General features: G+C 42.5%; 2 protein-coding genes across 7 annotated transcripts in view; one reads left to right on the top strand and one right to left on the bottom strand.

Moving 5' to 3' along the window:
- The window catches only part of NF1 (neurofibromin 1), a 233,596-nt gene that overhangs the window by 51,238 nt on the left and 163,072 nt on the right, over positions 1-19,286 (bottom strand). For all 6 annotated transcript variants that reach the window (XM_060693204.2, XM_060693205.2, XM_060693206.2 and 3 more), the window contains 3 exons: positions 6,472-6,904; positions 3,926-4,266; positions 1,709-1,911 (listed from right to left, as the gene is read on the bottom strand). In XM_060693204.2, the coding sequence (XP_060549187.2) occupies positions 1,709-1,911; positions 3,926-4,266; positions 6,472-6,904 (977 nt within the window). The remainder of the gene's footprint in view (positions 1-1,708; positions 1,912-3,925; positions 4,267-6,471; positions 6,905-19,286) is intronic.
- EVI2A (ecotropic viral integration site 2A) lies at positions 12,638-16,114 on the top strand (the record flags this gene model as incomplete). Its single annotated transcript, XM_087889726.1, has 2 exons — positions 12,638-12,743; positions 15,198-16,114. Coding segments are annotated over 2 exons (885 nt in total), but the record flags the coding sequence as incomplete, so codon positions are not given.

Below are 19,286 nucleotides of genomic sequence, written 5' to 3'. Positions count from 1 at the left end.
CAATGTATTTCCTTGGGTGTTGGCCAAGCTTGAATATGATTCAAAACCTGTATCCCAAGTCTTAAATTCAGCCCCCACCCCCAAGATGGCATTTCTGAACATCCTCTTGTGCCCCTTCTTTTATTTCACCTCGTATTTTATTTATTTATTGAGAACATTTATATGGCTGCCCAACTCACGGTGACCACAGGTGACTTGCAGAAACAAAACCCCAGGAAGATCAAGATCATTACACGGGTTCACCAGGGAGGCCACGCTTAAGGACCACCTAAGTAAAGGATTTAGGAGCAACAATTTTTAATGATCTCTGCCTATGCACCTAACAAGCCAATCAGATTAGCTGAGAAATGAAACCATTCTGGAGACATATATGGGGTCCCCTTAATCAATTTGCTCAGACTGAAGAAGCTACTAGGATAAGCCCAAAGATGCTTTTTCAGGAGGCAACTGGACTTTCTTGTTTTTTCTTTTGAAGACATTTCGCTTCTCATCCAAGAAGCTTCTTCAGCTCTGGCAGGAGAGTGGGGTACGGAAGGATATTCCACTATCCTGCCAGAGCTGAAGAAGCTTCTTGGATGAGAAGCGAAATGTCTTCAAAAGAAAAAAACAAGAAAGTCCAGTTGCCTCCTGAAAAAGCACCTTTGGGACAGCCATGACCTGGATGACTGAGAATCTCTACAGCGAAATGTTTCAAACGAAAAAGAAAGGAAGTTGCCATGACTCAACTTCTAGACTCTTTTAAAGAAACAGAGTTAAGAAACTGTATGTTGCAGAAAAAGTTCTTTCTGCTTCATCCGAGTTAGCATGCCTCTTGCCATCCTGACTAGGGAATTCTGGGAGTTGAAGTCCACACATCCTCAAGTGGCCAAGGCTGAGAAACACTGCACTAAGCACTTCAATAATTCTGTCTACCCATAGAATTTTTTTTTAAACGGGAGCAGAGATTACATTTCCATATGTACAGTAAAAGAGATGGGGCCTATGCTGTTTTTAATGTGGTGCCGGATTTGTAGAATTAATTCAGGGTTCCCAAAAATGTGTTTTGCTCTCCCTCTTCAGGGTTTTTTAAAGAACAATTCTCATATTTTCATGTAAATCTGCCTTTTACTAATTGCTGCACTCATGGAGTCACTAAAACTCTAAACTTCATTGAGTATGTGCCATGGGTATGTTGCCTACATACACACTTCTCCAACTCTCCAACTGTACATTTTTCAAGTAATGCCTTCATTTTTATTGCATTATTGCTACACCCTCTCCCACCTGGCAATAGCCACCCTTGTGCTACAACAGCTCCTTTACACACTTACTGGCCTGCTTGAGAACTGCCTGGGACTTCTGACTTTCTCCTGGCTTCCCCATCGACTTTGCTTGCTGGAGGCTGTCAGGAAGTTGCCAGGAGGTCCTTACGTAATGACTCATGAGCCTCGCTTAATGACAACAATGGATATTGTCAGGATTGCCGTTGCTAAGCAATGTGATGATGGGACCTCACACTTTTTGATTGCATTTGCTTAGTGGCAGAAATTCTGGCTCCAATTATCATCGTTAAGTGAGGATTCCTTGTATTATTATGAACTGTTTTTTAATATATCCACCCCTCCCATTTATCCCTAATATCTGCGCTGCTGACTTCCTCATTGGAGATGTCAAGCGATACTAGTTATTTACCTTGTATAAACAGGAAAAGTGAGGTAATATTACTTACTAGACTTGCTAAATCCAGAAATGCATTCTTCCAAAAACTCTAGGGTAAGGTGGGGTTCGTTAGCTGCCAGAGTCTTACTAATGGAGACAATGAAAAGAGTGTTGTTTGCAGGGATACAGAGACCTGACGTTTCCAGTAATTGGCCTTCAATCTTTAAATTAAAAGTACAAGTTAAGGCACAGAGAAGATTATAGGCCGCAGACCTGCAACAAAAAATAAGGAATGCGTTAAAAAACGTTTCCTTGGTGAAGTCCAGAAAGTCTTATGTTCAGAAGCCTATTTCTTTCATTCTTTCATTCATTCATTCATTCAATCAATCAATCAATCAATCAATCAATCAATCAATTTCTATAGCTGTCCAACTCAACCAAGTGATTTCTTAACATTGATATCAACATATTTGGCCTGTGATCCCCCCAAAATCGACTCAAGAGTCTTATTTGGTCAGCCATAGGAACCTCTCTCCATTAGGTGATGATGAAATCTACATAAAACTAACAGGTGAGAGGTTACAGGTAGTCCTCAACTTACAACAGTTCATTTAGTGACCACTCAAAATTTCAGCAGCCAAAAAAGTGACTTTTGACTGTTTTTCACAGCGTCCCCGCGGTCACGTGATCCAAATTCAGACGCTTGGCAACTGACTCATATTTATGACGGTTGCAGCGTCCCAGGTTCATAGGATCACCTTTTGTGACCTTCGCTTAACCAGATTCACTTAACAGCCATGTTACTAACTTAACAACCGCAGTGATTCACTTTAACAACCGTGGCAAGAAAAGTCGCAACATGGAGCAAAACTCACTGAACTTCTCTCCCGTAGCAACAGAAATTCTGGGCTCAATTGTGGTCGTAAGTCGAGGACCACCTGTCACATCATTTTAAGAAAAACTGCATTGCTCTATTTGAGATGATATATACAAACACTTTTCTCGGCATTACCTTAAAACAGGCATTTCCTCCTGGGAGATGAAAGAGCGAGGGGGGTGGGGTGAGAAATGTCTCTTTTGAAGGGTGCCAGCAAACCTACCTGCTTTTCTTTTTTTTTTTTAAGTATTTGTATTCAGTAGAATAAAAACGATTTTAAAAACATGCTAATCGATTAATCAGAACCAGCTTTTCAGTTCATCACAATGCTTCCAAACTGGGTAATCTGACTTGAGTCATAAAAATCAGTGAAGGCATGAATTGGATGCATGTCCCCCTCCCGCCCTCCCAAAATACACTTTACAGAATCAGTTTTCAGTGAAAGGAAAACAAATTATGCACAGGTAGTCCTCGACTTACAAACAGTCCGCATAGTGACCGTTCGAAAGTTACAACGGCACTGAAAGAAGTGACCTATGACCATTTTTCGCACTTATGACCGTTGCAGCATCCCCATGGTCACGTGATTGACATTCGAATGCTTGAGAACTGACTCACATTTATGACGTTATGTGATCCCCTTTTGCGACCTTCTGAGAAGCAAAGTGAATGGGAAAGCCAGATTCACTTAACAAATGTGGCACGAAAAATTGTAAAATGGGGCAAAACTAAAATTCTCACTTAGCAACATAAATTTGGGGCTCAATTGTGGCCATAAGTTGAGGACTACCTGTAATAGGGAGAAAAAGGCAGGGGAAAATAATCAGCCTCAAAATCGAGTTAAGGAAAGCAAAGAATCTGGAAGAGATTCAAGACCAACACACCTTTAGTTTCTATACAGGTAGTTCTCGACTTACAACCATCCATTTAACGACCTTCCAAAGCTACAAGGGCACCGAAGAAAGTGATTTATGACCAGTTCTCACACTTATGACCATTGCAGCATCGCCACAGTTATGTGATCAAACTTTGGGGGCTTCACAATCAGCACATATATTAAAAGATTTAATTTATCGCATTTCTATGCCGCCCAACTCCCAAGGGACTCAAATGGTCACAGCATGTTTTGGGATTGTTATTTTCAAACTTCCTAGGGAACTTCTGATAAGCAAAGTCAATGGGGGAAACCAGATTGGCCTTACATGTATGATTCACTTAACAGCTGTAGCGATTCGTAGCTTAACAACCATGGCACAAAGGTCACAAAACGGGGCACAACTCACCTATCACCTGCCTTGCTTAGCAATGGAAAGTTTGGGCTCAATTGTGGTCATAAATCGAGACTACCTGCAGCCGGACTCATTCGAAATGAAGCCTCAAAATCCCTCCACAAACGAAAGCGAGACGTACCGTAGACTTGGGTCCGAGCTCCCTAGATTAAGCAGCGCGATGTTCAGCAGGGTTCCTGGCACATCCTTGGGACGGATTTTCGTATGTTGCGGTATAGAGTCGGGCTGGGATAATTCCCATCGTGTCCGTATATGAATGATGGACTGTACAATAGCTTCGCACTCCTGGTGCATGAAAGTCAGAGGTGTGCCTTGGTTGGCAATGGTTAAGGTGAACTGGTTCTCATCCACCAGGCAGATTTCTTCTATTTCCGAAGCGTAGTAAATGTCATTCAGGAACACGGTCTGGCCCAGGACTCTGGTGCGCTCAGCTGAAGTCACTTGGACAGCTGTGGAGCCAACCTGTGGAAGGCATTGAGTTTGGGTGGGAGAAAAGAAAATCAAGGCACCCCAAGTAGCATCAACTACGGCAGGGGTGTCCAACGTGGCAACTTTAAGACTTGTGGACTTCAACTCCCAGAATTCCCCAGCCAGCCCTTCTGGGAACTGAAGTCCACAAGTCTTAAAGTTGCCAAGGTTGGACAACCCCTAAGTTATGGTACTCCCTTACAGAGATAAAAGGGAATCCCACTCCCCCGGCAATAGGCTTTAATATTCTTTTGAAATGTTTTGAAAATGGCAGGATGGCAACCAATACAATAGGAAGGGACATCTTTTATTGTTACAATATTTATAATCATCTGGAATCCAAAATCAGTCCTTCTTAAGCAGGGGTGTCAAACTCGATCCTATCACGAGGCCACGTTTTGCCCATGGAGGGCTGGGGTGGGCGTGGCCTGGTCATCGCAGCCAACTGGGTGGGTGTGGCCGGGTACCCGTTCTTAAGGATCAGCGTTTTTCAAGTAGAAAATACATGACTATTTCATCTAACTTACTCCAGCTAGCTAATAAGTTAAAGCGACAGTCACTGAAAGTTATGCAAAATGTGGGCAAGAAATTTGTGTATAATATTAGGTCAAGTCTGTCCAGCTGTGTCCAACTTTAGGGCAAAGTCCTCATCTCTGATTCTTGGCTGAGGGAGCCAGCATTGTCCGAAGACATTTTCTGTGGCCATGTGGCTAGTATGGTATATGCCAAAAGTGCATGGTTTGCTGTTACCTTCCCACCAAAGTGGTACCTATTTATCCACTCACATTTGCATGCTTTCAAACTGCTAAGTGGGCAGGAGCTCGGGCAAGGAACTGGAGCTCACCCCATTGTGTGGCATTCGGGTCTCGAACCTGAGCTTTCCAGCTGATATGCTCAGTGTCTTTAACCACTGAGCCTTCACACCCACTCTCATATATATTATGCTTGATTAAATATGAGCCAGTATTGTGCTGCAGCTGCCAAAAAAGCCAACCACAGTTTGAGGCTGTGAAGTGCTAATACACTTTATAATGCCTTTGGTAAGGCCATATGTGGAATATTGCATCCAATTTTGGTTGCCACGATGTAAAAAAGATGTGGAGATTCTAGAAAGAGTGCAGAGAAGAGCAACAAAGATGATTAGGGGGCTGGAAGCTAAAACATATAAAGAACAATTGCTGGAACTGGGTATGTCTAGTTTGATCAAAAGAAGGACTAGGGGTGACATGATAGGAGCGTTCCAATATCTCAGGGGCTGACACAAAGAACAGGGAGTCAACCTCTTCTCCAACACACCTGAGGATAGGACAAGAAGCAATGGGTGAAAACTAATCAAGGAGAGGAGCAACCTAGAATTAAGGAGAAATTTCCTGTCACTTAGAACAATTAATCAGTGGAACAACTTGCCTCCAGAAGTTCTGAATGCTCCAACACGAAAGTTTTTAAGAAGAGATTGGACAACCATTTGTCTGAAATGGTGTAGGGCAATGATGGCTAACCTTTTTGCCACTGCGTGGCAAAAGCATGGGGAGCGTGGGGGATTGTGCGCATGCCACACTCATAATTCTATGTGCCCTGCCCCCCTGCACATGAGCGCATGCTCCCCTGTACTCCCCCCGCTTTTGGCACGCAATGGCATGGTGAGCCCATTTTTCACCTTCCCCAGGCTCCAGAGGCTTTCTAAGAGCCTGGGGAGGGTGAAAACAGCCTTCCCAAACCCCCTGGAGGCCCTCCGGAGGCTGGAAACGGCCCATTTGCCGACTTCCGATGGGACCGGAAGGCCTGTTTTTCACTCTCCCCACGCTCCAGAGCCTTTCTAGGAACCTGGGGAGGGCGAAAACGGCCTTCCCCACCCCTCCGGAGGCCCTCCGGAGGCCGGAAACAGCCTGTTTCCTGACTTCCAGAAGTCAACAACTGAGCTCACGTGCCCACAGATATGGCTCTGTGTGCCACCTGTGGCACGCGTGCCATAGGTTCACCATCGCGGGTGTAGGGTTTCCTGCCTGAGCAGGGGCTTGGACTAGAAGACCTCCAAGGTCCCTTCTCTGTTATTCTATTCTATTCTAATCCTGGATTTGAGTTCACTCGTCTTAAAGTGGCCGTGGTTGAGAAGCACTTACTGCAAGATACCAGATTGGGGAAAAGCTGCTGTAAATGCCAAACAGACAGTAAACCGGAGATCAAAAGCACGCAACTTACTTTAATGGAAACTTTGGTGTCTTTGTGGGCCAGTTTGAGGGCATTGTGGAAAACCTTCAGGTCTTCTTCCAAAGCCAAAGTGGCCGCTGGAAGTTTCTGCTGGTCGTGGTCTATGTGCTCAGCTAATTTCCCAGGCGAGTCAATGAAAATGAGCCTCTTGCTGCCTTTCAGGCCCGTCAGGAGCCGCTCATGGTACTTGGTGTATTCCCTCACCCACGAGTTGCAGTTGTAGATGAAGACGGCAGAGACGTTTTCGTAAGCGAATCCCGGGAAAACTACAAACCACTTGGACAGGAAGTCTGTTTTGAAACGGTTGCTGGGCCCGGCGTGAGTGAGGTCCACGACGATCTCGTATGGCTTGGCGTAGTAAGGCTTCAGCGTCAGCAAAACGTGATATATCAGCAGATCACCATTGATTTGGCCGGTCTTAAACCTAGACGGGGGAAGATAAATCACAATTATACAATCGATCGTAACAACGGAAAAGAAATAACAAGGGAAATCAAATGTCTTGATTTATTTATTTGTGAATTTATAGGTGAATTTAGTCAAGTGATTGTAAGAGGCATGCAGGATACAACACAGTAGTCCATCCTTTTGGCATGCCTCGGCTGCAATGAAGAGAATTGTTTTGGGCCACATATAAAATATCTAATACACAGTAGTCGATGTATATAAATCACATAATAATGTTAGAGGTTTATGAATCATGTAGGGTCACATTTACTAGCTGTCCAGGGCCATATGTGGCCTGTGGGTTGCCTGGGCTAGAACCAAAACAACAATAGTACAATAATATACACTAAAATCTAACCCAAAATATACATATGGCACAATTGATCCCAGAAGTAATAATTCCATGCCTGGTACTGAAAAAAAACACATATTCATGTTCCAAGCTGTCTGGAAAACTAAATTCTTATGAGTGTCTAGGAGGCTATAAATAAGGATAACTATCAATAAGAAGTTACATACTCCAGAAGTAGCATTCCCCAACCTGGTACCTTCTAGATTTGCTTAAATATAATTCCCAACATCCCCAGGCAATAGAGGTAGTCCTCAATTTACAACGGCTCATTTAGTGACTGTTCCAAATTACGATGACACTGTAACTATTTTTCACCCTTACGACCATTGCAGCATTCAGATGCTTGGCAATTGTCTCATACTTATGACAGTTTCAGTGTCTCGTGGTCATGTGATCCCCTTTTGCGACCTTCTGAGAAGCAAAGTCAGGGAAGAAGCCAGATTCACTTAACAACTGTGTTACTAACTTAACTTGGATCTGGTTAGTGCAATGTTGTCAACCTTAAAACTTTAGCTCCCAGAATTCCCCAGCAAACTCTGGGGATACCACCAGGAAATCCATGTAATAAGCATGACTTAAGCTGTTCTCACCTTATTTGTTATTTGTCTTATTTTTAAAAAGTATGTTTGAAAGCAAAACGGTCAACTGAAGAGAGTCCATTGGCTTGAGATGGGCGGCTATAGAAATTGATTGAACGAATAAATAAATAAAATACATGACAGACAGTGACAGGCGTTTGCAAACATGGATTTTAAACCTTTTATTAAACAGATGGGAATACGTAATAAGAACATGCTTGAAGAACAAGCAATCCAAAACAGTCTGTTGCAAAGCAAGGTAGAAAATGGCCTTCGGGATTTATTCAGGAGAAAGCCATTTGACATTCTGAGAGTAACCCTCCAAAGAGGGCTTAGGGCAGGGGTGTCAAACTCGTTTTCACTGAGGGCCGCATCAGGATTGTGTTTGACCTGGAGGGGGCCTGGGGTGTGTGGTCAGGGTGGGTGTGGCCAGCTCGACATCACTCGTGTCGGGGTGCTAGTGGTGGCCCGTGCACTCTGCCAGTGAAAATAGGCTCCTGAGCTCCATTTTCGCTGGCAGAGGCACTGGAGATCAGTCCTTTACTGTTTCCAGGACGGCCCCGTGGGCCACACCTAAGCACCCTGAAGGCCTGATTCGGTCCGTGAACTTTGAGTTTGACACCCCTGGCTTAGGGCATCACTATGGTGGGACAGGTCTAGAATAGGTATAGGTTGTATTGCAAAAGATCCATATATTCTATGCTTTATTGTAGCTTTCTCCAAGCACATGCCATCCATATGCACTGAGCTGCAACCCCACAATTCCCAGCAAATGACCATTTGTTGAACGAGGTTCTTCTCCATCTTGGGGAATGCTGTTCAAACAATATTAAAACATGCAGATCTACGAATTAGAAAGGATTATTATTGATCCTATAAAAAAAGATAAGGGTGTCCCTGCACATTTTACTCTACTAGTGGTTGCTGAGTATGGGGGAGGAGGTATTCACCTCTGTTTCAAGGCCATTGAGCCAACGCTGTCTGAAGACATTTCCGTGGTCATGTGGCCAGCATTATGTCCCGGAGTGCTGTTATCTTCCCATCAAAGTGGTACCTATTTATCTACTTGCATTCGCATGCTGTTGAACTGGTAGGTTGGCAGGAATTGGGGTGAGGACGGGAGCTCACCCCATGGCGTGGCACTCAGGTCTCGAACCTGGGCTGCTGAGTTTCCAGCTGACAAGCCCTGCGTCTTAACTGCTGAGTCACCACACCCCACACCCCCATTATTGATCCTATAATCTCAACGTATTACTTCGCTGTTCATCTGAAAATCTCTATGACAGAAGTGGCTTCAAAGATGACACACACTGACACACACATGCAGTTTTTCCACAAAATTCAATGATGAACACAGAACTTCGTCCAGGAGAAATAACATCAAAAGAATGACTCCATCAATGATCGAAAAATTGGGCCCATTGGACATTGTCAAACAAATCGGAAACTATCTCTCGGAACGAGTTCCACATGAAATCCCTCTTGAATTGTGTAGTCTGCAAATGTTCTCACATTACGCCCATGCTTAAACATGAGAATGAGGTCACTTATAAGAGCAGTGCTGTTGTAATTAAGTTAACTACTGGCATTTCACTTACAAGCCTGGCTATTTAATGAGATAATAATTCAGACGCTTAATTTGCTGGGAGCTGAAATGTGGTGTCGTGCTAGTTAATTGGATGTGTCCAAAAGCATCCAAATGATTAGAAGGGGATGGGCAGAAATATTTAGATACCTTCAGGATATCAACAAGTTCATTTAAAGCAGTTCTTCTAACCTAGTTTTAAAAGTTCACTCTTGTTTCAGGAGGAAGATAAGATCTTAAAGATATTTAATGCAACAGATTTTTGCAGATATTAACCAAATTTGGATTCCAAATCTGGAGGCATAAGTAGTACATTAACACTGGAATAGTTGAGGATCTCCTGAATCTTTTTTTTTTCCTTACAGTTTAAATAATGCACTCAGAATCTGAAAAAAGTTCTAGGATTAGAAAATTACTATTTTCTGACTAATCACAACCGGGGTGTAACACTTTTAAATGTACTTTTGCTGCCACAGCTGCACAAGATCAGAAATGTGTTTAGAAAGATTATTATCATTAACAAGATTCAGAGAGCTCATCTAATAAAAATGTACTCTCATCTTTCCCTGATTCTTTCAAAAGTATTTATTCAGAGGATCTTATGATTTAGGATCTTCAGTGTGTGCAGATATATTTGCCTGTGTATGTATGGGCCCTCTCTGTGTTTGCCCACAAGGCAAAGGTAGATAACATTGTGTGTGTGTGTGTGTGTGTGTCTGTGTGTGTGTCTCTCTCTGTGTGTGTAGATAGACAGACAAACATACCGTAGTTTATATACACTGTATGTAAAATTACCATTATCGGTGCCCAACCATCTGGTAGCCTCTGGCTAAGCAGGATTAGGTTTGGTTAATACTTGGATGGGAAACCATTGGAAATACTAATGCTGTAGGCTAGACTAGGGAAGTAAAAAATAAAATAAAAAAATCCCAAGAGACATGGCAAACCAGTTCCATGTTGTTGCCAAGAGAACTAGAGGCCCATGTCCATCAAATTACCAGGAGTCAAGTTGACTCAAAATAAGACTTTCATTTTCCCCCGTTAAGTAACTGGTTTCAAAAATGAAACAGAGTGAGACCTGGATAGACCGTGGTTAGGAAACCACCAGGAAATCCCAAGATGGCTAGACCAGAAATTGCAAAGACATTTTGGAAGAGGGTGACGACAAAACACTTCTTCATTTTTTGCCAAGAAAATTACAGGAAGATGTTCATGAAGTCAGGAGTTGAACATGACTCACGTCGAGACTTTATTCTTGAATCTCAGTTCTGTACGGACTCACAACAGAGTAGGTGATTTCTAATGTATTTGCTCTTCTTTCTCAGAGCAAAGTATCCATAAATGGTCACTACGGTACTGATAAAATTCAATTCCACTCAATGTAGCTACAATCACGTGGCATAAAAACAAAACAAAACAAAAACCCAATATTCTGAATCATTAGCCTATATTCTACCTGTCTTTTCTTAGGGAGCCTACTTCTAACACTTACCCCAAAGATCCTACATTTCTTTTTTTAAAAAAAATGTTTTTTAAATTTTTATTTCTTATGAGCATATTTAAGTGTACAGTCTCTTATCCATCATTAATCATCAATCATTCATCTTATCCTTTAACTTTCATTTTTATTTGTTCGGGGCTGCTCTTTTACCATTTGTTTTACTACAAACTTTCCTCTTCTCCTTCCCTTCTCTTCCTTCTTCTGTCCCTTTCTACTTTCTTCGTTCCTCCTCTCCTCTCCTCCCCTTCTACTTCCCCTCCCCTTCCCCCACTCCTCTTCTTCCTCCCTTTCTAACCCTCTCTCCTACTCTTCTTTCCCCTCCCTTTTCTTCCTCTCCTTTTCCCTCTCTTCTATCCCTCTCTCCTTTCCTCTCTTCTCCCCTCCTTCCCTCTCTCCATTCCTCTCTCCTTTCCCACTCCTTTGTTGTATCCATTTTCAATTTAATCTAGAATGGTATTTGAGCAGCCCCGAGATCCTACATTTCTTTTTCTCCTTCCATGCAACAGCTGGACAAGCTGTTGGTTTAAATATAATGCTGTTGGTTTACCTTGCACTGGGTGCCACCTATTCAATACCCCCATTTATCCAGATCAATTCTACTTAGGCGGGAACTAACTAACTAACATTGAGAGCCACTTTGGTATAGTGGTTAAGGTGATGGCCTAGAAATAGGGAGACTGTGAGTTCTAGTTCTACCTTAGACATGAAAGATGGTTTGGTAACTTTGGGCCAGGCACTCTCTCTTAGCTCAACCCACCTCACAGGGTTATTGTTATGGGGAAAGTAGGAGGAGGAAGGAGGAGTATTGTGTGTATTGAATTATTTAGAGAAATAATAAAGGCGGGATAAAAACAAACAAATAAACAAAATACATAAGGAGGACAAGGTGACACGCAGAATTCTTCAAAACCTGACATTTCTTGGCCTCAAGTTAGTGAAATGTATATTTAATTTATTTAATTTATTTTTATTTATTTTAGTCAGATTTATATGCCGCCCTTCTCCCGCAGGACTCAGGACGGCTCATAACAATAAAACAACCCGACAATAAATAAGAGTTAAATAATATTAAAAACAATTTAAAATCCCCAATCCCCAAGTTAAAATCCACAATAGATCAGGGAAGTTGGTGAAAAAGCCATGTCTTTAGGTCGGCGTGGAAGGTGTGGAGGTCGGGTTGCTCGGTGGGCAACCCATTCCAGAGGGTCGGTGCGACCACAGAGAACGCCCTCATCCTGGGGACCGCCAGCCGATACTGTCTAGCCGAGGGGACCCGGAGGAGGGCAGCCCTATGTGAGGCACTGGGCGGTGGGAGGCCGGTAGAAGGTGATCCTAGAAATACCCCTAAACTATAGCATGTTATAGGGACAGCCACCTCAATCTATTCAACTGCTGAGAATCTGAACAGCAAGCGAGAAAGAGATCTGGTGCTAAGCAAACACAACTAAAACTGAGCAAAAGAAAGGCCTTTGACACACGCCCCGAGATGTTTTTGTGTTTTATTCGGCAATCTTGACAGCAAATTTGGCAGAATGGCGATGGTTCCTCCTCCACACCTTCCCTTTTTTCCTCTAACACAGCATACATATTGTGCTTACAGTGGAAAGGAAATGTGTCATCTTTGTGGTTTAGTTTTCTAAATGGAGAACTAAACCCCATGTTTCAGATGCACGTTCACTTTTAATATATAAAAACAACTCCCAACATCTAGGCAGTGCCACGGTAAGACAGAGAAAAATATCTCTGGGTTAGATTATCACCGATTTGCACAACAATACTTTCTGCTGACCTCTCCTTCAGGTAAGTCTGTGTTACTTTTGACATTGGAGCAGTGTTCCAATATTCGGGGGGCGGGGGTAGGGGGGCTGCCACAAACAAGAGAGGGTGAACCTACTTTCCAAAGCACCAGAAGGCAGGATAAGAAGCAATGGATGGAAGCTAACCAAGGAGAGAAGCAACCTAGAACTAAGAAGAAATTTCATGACAGTGAGAACAATTAATCAGTGGGACGGCTTGCCTCCAGAAGTTTTTGGTGCTCCATCACTGGAGGTTTTTAAGAAGAGGTTGGTCAACCATTTGTCTGGAATGGTATGGGGTCTCCTGCTTCAGCAGGGGGTTGGACTAGAAGACCTCCCAGGTCCCTTCCAACTCTGTTGTTCTGTATTCTGTTATCTTTCCTTCTGTATCTTTCAACTTGCTCTGTACCACAGCTTCCAGTACAAAAGAAACAAAGGTCTCCTACTGAGATTGGCTTAGACTCAATGCAGGAAGCTGGTGGAAAAAAGAAAACAGGGCATGCTCCTAATTGTATCTTAAAGGTTATTAACACAGGAAAAGAGAGAGGGAGAGACAGAGAAAAATGCTTGGAAATTGGAAAGCTATCAGGAACCCGTCAAAGTAACTAGGGCAAACCCAACAAAACATTTTCTCAACCAAACAGACATGCAGTCAGAGTGAGCTTCGGTGGATGAGGGGTTCTGCCTTGGCTTTTGTCTGCTTAGGGTGAAATTCTGAACTCTACTATCATGCACTACAATTAACAGTGGGAGCTTTGTGCTGGCAGTGGCAGTACTGTACACAGACAGCTCTGTAATAAGCAAGGCATGGTAAGGTTAGACATCTGCAGATGCTCCCAGTACAATGTTAATGATCCAACATCTTTGCAGCTCAGTGTTGCGGGGGGAAAAAACCAGTCACCCAAAATTGGTGTTAACTCAAGTGGCAAATGTATACCGATTTAGTACACGGTATTATTCTGCTCCTCCTTGTGATATACTAACGGGATGGGGTTTTAGGTGGGGTAGGGAGGTAAAAGTAGCAAGTCTTCTCAGAGCCCAGGCTTTGACTGTATAAAATCTCACGTTTAATTTAATTTAATTTAATTTAATTTCCAATTTATATACCGCCCTTCTCCCTGAGGACTCAGGGCGGTGTACAGCCAAGATAAAAAACATAGAATACAAATATTAAAAAACATTTAAAAATATATATAAATTTTGGCCTGAAAGTTAAGAAATCACAGACTGATTAAAAGAATTTAAAAATTTCTTCTTTAATCCATCTTGAAGAGAATATATATATATATATATATAGTTTAAAAAGTCTAATACTAGCCACCTGAGCCAATAATTTGAGACTTCTGGCATTTGCCCAGAATTTCAATCAGCAGGATTATGGGTGGTAAAAAAAGGTCTCAAATCACACACACAGAGACCAACATAATATAGCAACGAAGAGAAGAGCGACAAAGATGATTAGGGGACCGGAGGCTAAAACATACAAAGAACAGTGGCAGGAACTGGGTATGTCTACTCTAAGTGAAAAGAAAGACTAGGGGTGACATGAAAGCAGTGTTCCAATATCTAAGGGGCTGCCACAAAGAAAAGGGGGGGGTCAACCTATTCTCCAAAGCACCTGAAGGCATGATAAGAAGCAATGGATGAAAATTAATCAAGGACAGATTCAACCTAGAACTAAGGAGAAATGGTACCAGTGAGAACAATTAACCAGTGGAACCACTTGCCTCCAGAAGTTGTGGGTGCTCCAACATTGGAAGTTTTTAAGAAGAGACTGGACAACCATTTGTCGTACAGGGTTTCCTGCTTGATCAGAGGGTTGGACTAGAACACGTCTAAGGTCCCTTCCAACTCCAAGAAGATGAATTAAAGTGCTCACCCTATAGAATAAAAGAATAATATTTTTTTATTCTATAGGGTGAGCACTTTAATTCATTTTCTTTGGTCTTTAGGAATGATCTTCTGTAGAAACATTTTTAATGCATAGGGGGAAACAGTCATGACATTCATTCCAATTTTATCAAAACCTAAGACACAATCTCCATCCACTTTTCCCCCAAATATCTGCAATGACTGAAAGCTAAAATTTGAATTATGTACGATCAATCTTACATCTTGTGCTATTTGCATGTCTTCCTTAGCCTCAAAACATACAGAAATGTTCTTTCAATTCTGAATTGTCAAGGTCAAGAAGACTGTATTAAGCTTGGGGAAGTCTTGCTGACTGCTGAAAACCACTGTTTCTCAGCCTAAAATCAGGATGAACTTCAACCCGTTCTAGACAGCCGTCCTCTACCTTTTAATTTTCTCCATAAACATGTAAATTAAACATACCGCAGGCTGCTATGTGATTTATACATGCTTATAGTTAAAGGTTATCTTCAAAAAATTGGTCAAAGAACTAAAGCCAAAATTGTTATAAAGCTAAACCCAATTCTATCATATTGTCTTTTTGCAGGTGATAGATCTCTCATAAACATGAGGCTGTTTGATCACATGGCCTTAGGATTCCTTCTGGGGATCATCCTTCCATCCTGCTCGCAAGCAAGAGTGACAGCGAATTTGACAATTGTTTATCCTTCTGTTCCTACTTCTCAGCCTTCAACATACTCAAAATCAAATTCTATTCTTATGACACTGGAGTCAGAGGAGACAGCCACTTACACAACACAGACTTCCACTTCTGAATCTATTGCCACTGTTAGATCCAAACAACTAACAGAGACACCCACCACTACATCCCTACAGTTATCTTCAACACTTCCAACAGAAGGGCTGCCTTCTTCCTCTGCTCTCACTAGTACATCTCCTGAACTCTCAACTCTTGGGATGGATCCAACTAAAACCAAACCCTGTGAAGAAAATTACAAACAACAAACGCTGATTTGCCTGATCATAATCGGGGTGCTTGCATTCATTTGTGTGGTCCTGCTCTTGGTCATCGTTGTCATGGCAAGCAAACTGTCCTACAACAAGAAAAAACAGCTTAACAAGCGTTTCCCGAGGAGTAATGGTGATTTTCTAAGTACCAACAGCTTGTGGCCAATTGGATTAGAGACGCTACAGAGGCTGTCCACCGAGAACCCAAAGCCCCGAGGCCTAAGCCTGGAGAGACCAATAGAAGGGCAAGGACAAAATGGGGATGAAGTCAATAAGAAGCTGGTTAGTGAACTAGCAGATCGACAGAAGCAGAAGGAGATATCAGCAAACACATACATCACCACTGTTGAAATTTGAGCATCACTTAGAGGCTTGGGAGAGAAGAAGAGGCATGGAAAAATCTGCAGGCAGATATACTGGTTCCTGGGTGCTGGTAATTTTTCAGGTATTATACACAGTAAGATAGCATCATCTCAACCCTGTGAGATGTTAACATCAGAGGTCAAATCATCTTCATAACTACTCAAGGATGAGGATGGTCTCATTTCAACCAAAGTCTGACATGAAGGAAGAGAGCAGACATGGCTACAGCTGGGGAAAACAGAGTAAATGGTTCCCACCTCTATTTATACCTAATCAGAAGTATGGCTGAAAAGGTGAGACTGGCTTTACAAATACAGTCTTAAATACGCAATGTCCTCAGATGTCCGTTCTTCCTCCGTTACGAATGAAAGCTGAAAGACCTCAGAGATGCTGCAAGCATATCTATCCCCCACTGTTCGCCTCACCTTAGCAGCATGGGCACCAATCAGACTAAGAGACAAAATACCTCCCTTACCTGTTCTTGCATGAAATTCTGGGAGGAAAAAGCCTCTGTGTTGCTTATCAGAGCTCTGCAGGGTCATTGGGTCCTTTTCTGGCCAGCTTCTCCAAAACCTTTGTGGGAGGACACGATTTCAACTCCTTATGATTTCTGTCTGTTGAACTGAATGCATACGTTCCAAGCAAGGAAGCAAGCATTTCCAAATCAATCTCACCTTCTCCTTTGTCCCGTCTGTTGCTTAGGCAGAAACTTGAGCAGGACCAGTAAAAATACACAATGGTTGCCTTGACACAGGCCAACTGATTTGATTTGCATCGACATGATAAACTAAACTTGTTCAGTTTTAATTTGAGATTATTCTTATGGTTTAGAGCGGTGCTTCTCAACCTGGCTGGCTGAGGGATCTTGAGAGATGGAAGTCCACCCATCTTCAAGTAGTCATGGGTTGAGAAACTCCGACTTAGAAAGTTATGCCATCCCGCCATTTGGCTTTATGATTTTATCTATTTTGTGATTCCGAAAGCTAATTGTTTCTGTTAAACAGGTTAAATGTACTATTAAACAGAGCTACTTTTCCCCTAAGGTGAAAAAACCATACATCTCTCTCCCCAATCACATCCATTATTATATTCTTATTATAGTAAAATATCCGTGCAATTTCTATAATGTCCTTCTTTGTGAATAATTTGAAATTGGGAAACTCTATGGAGACTCGCATATACAAAGAAAGGACCTAATATAGCCTTCCAGATACATAATGTTACACTAACCCTTTCAGCAGTAGTTATTTTACAAGACACTCTGGAAAAGTCAACATACTAAAACTACTAATTTCAAGTGTCTAATAAAATCCTTGATTTCTTCCAAACAGAAGCTCTCGTGTTTAAACAGGCTCTCTTTCATTTTTTAAAAAAATTCTTCATTTATGAATCCTAGGGATAAAATTTTTCCTCTAGGATAGGAGCTAAGCATGGATCTAAGCAGTATACACATTGCTAATAATTCCAAAGGGACCTAAAGTAATTATTAATAGTGAAAATGAATTTGGAACGGGGAGGAACTGGAAAAAAACTCCATTTCATGAATTTTCATTCCCCCTAGAAACCAAGAATAAACCTTCCCAAATATGGGCAATGCAAAACATCAAGCATCTGTCCAAAATACTTCATTCAGTCTGTGTTGAACGGAATTTGGGAAGGGGGTGTCACAGGTGTCCCAGAATGTGCCTTTCGTTCTGCCAAGATTCAGGCAGCAGAGGAGACCCCACCCTATTGCCTCACTCCCATCTGCTTTTGAGTTTTCCATGCTCAAGTTTCTATTTTGAAGAGCAACAGAGATGATTAGGAAACTGAAGGCTAAAACGTAAAAACGGTTGCAGGAATTGGGCATGTCTAGTTTAATGAAAAGGACCAGGGGTGACATGATAGCAGTGTTCCAATATTTAGAATAGAATAGAATAACAGAGTTGGAAGGGACCTTGGAGGTCTTCTAGTCCAACCCCATGCCTAAGCAGGAAACCCTCACCACTTCAGACAAAATGAGATATGAGATGGGCTGCCACAAAGAAGAGGGAGTCAACCTGTTCTCCAAAGCACCTGAAGGAAAGACAAGAAACAATGGATGGAAAGTAATCAAGGAGAGAAGCAACCTAGAACTAAGGAAAAATTTCCTGACAATGAGAACAATTAATCAGTGGAATGATTTGCCTCCAAAAGTTGTGAATGCTCCAACACTGGAGGTTTTTAAGAAGAGATTGGACAACCATTTGTCTGAAATGGTATAGGACCTGAGCAGGGGATTGGACTAGAAGACCTCCAAAGTCCCTTCCAACTCAAAGTCCCTTTTTCTGTTAAAGGATCCTTCTCCATTTGTGGCTTTGAAGATTCCTTCCATAGGATGGTTGGTTACTTTGTTCGTTTAATGAAGATGGAAAATCCCAATTTTTCTAGAACCGTGATGGTGAACCTGTGGCACGCAGAGCCCTCTCTGATGGCACGCGAGCAGTCGCCCCCAGTTCAGCTCTGCTGCACATGCATGTGTGCCTCCCACCAGGCAGCTGGTCTTCGAATCTCTGCCACGCATGTGCAGGGGTGGGACGTGTGCGGGGGCGTGCGCATGCATGCGTGTGGGGGTTGGGCGGATGCGGGGGTGCATGCATGTGCGGGATAGGACGCATGCAGGGGCTGCACGCGCGTTGCATTTTGGGGATTCAGATGCACTTTGGATGCGCTTTGGGCACTCGGACTGGAAGAGGTTAGCCATCACTGTTCTAGAAGAATCTTTGCGGGGAGTAAACAACAACAGGTTCTCCCAGATGTTTTGTTTCCAACGAAGTAGAATTTTGCAGGGTGGGGGGAAGAGGGAATGAGCCCCCTCCCCTTTTTCCCTAAGCATTGCAGTAGTTTCAGACAAGAGGCTCTCTTTACAAATGATGGAGTCAAATACAATTATCCATGGAGATGCTCAGTCATCCAGGCCTTGGTGGTCCCAAAGGTGCTTTTTTTCCCAAAAGGTAACTGGATTTTCTTGCTTTTCTTGAAGGAAAACGTTTTCAAGAAAAAACAAAGACAGTCCCGTTGCCATTTGAAAAAGCCCCTTTGGGACAATCAAGTGCAAAATTCTGAGGTTGAGCTAAAGTCCTTAAGTGGTCCAACCTATTTTCCCTTGTTGTCCTATGTTTGTTTCTTTGCTTTGAGAGAGGGAGAAGCAACACCTTTTGGTGGGCATCTTTCAAATATTTAGGCGGAGACAAGGATGCAAAGTAGTTGGGAATATCTCACTGAAGGAGTAGAATCAGCAGTGTCGATTTTATATTTCAGGTTTTCAGAAACACAAACCTGAAAC

Source organism: Pantherophis guttatus, chromosome 1 (assembly GCF_059756535.1).
Source record: "Pantherophis guttatus breed Tessera chromosome 1, ASM5975653v1, whole genome shotgun sequence".
NCBI classification, from domain to species: domain Eukaryota; kingdom Metazoa; phylum Chordata; class Lepidosauria; order Squamata; family Colubridae; genus Pantherophis; species Pantherophis guttatus.
This window is presented reverse-complemented; position numbering and strand designations above follow the sequence as displayed.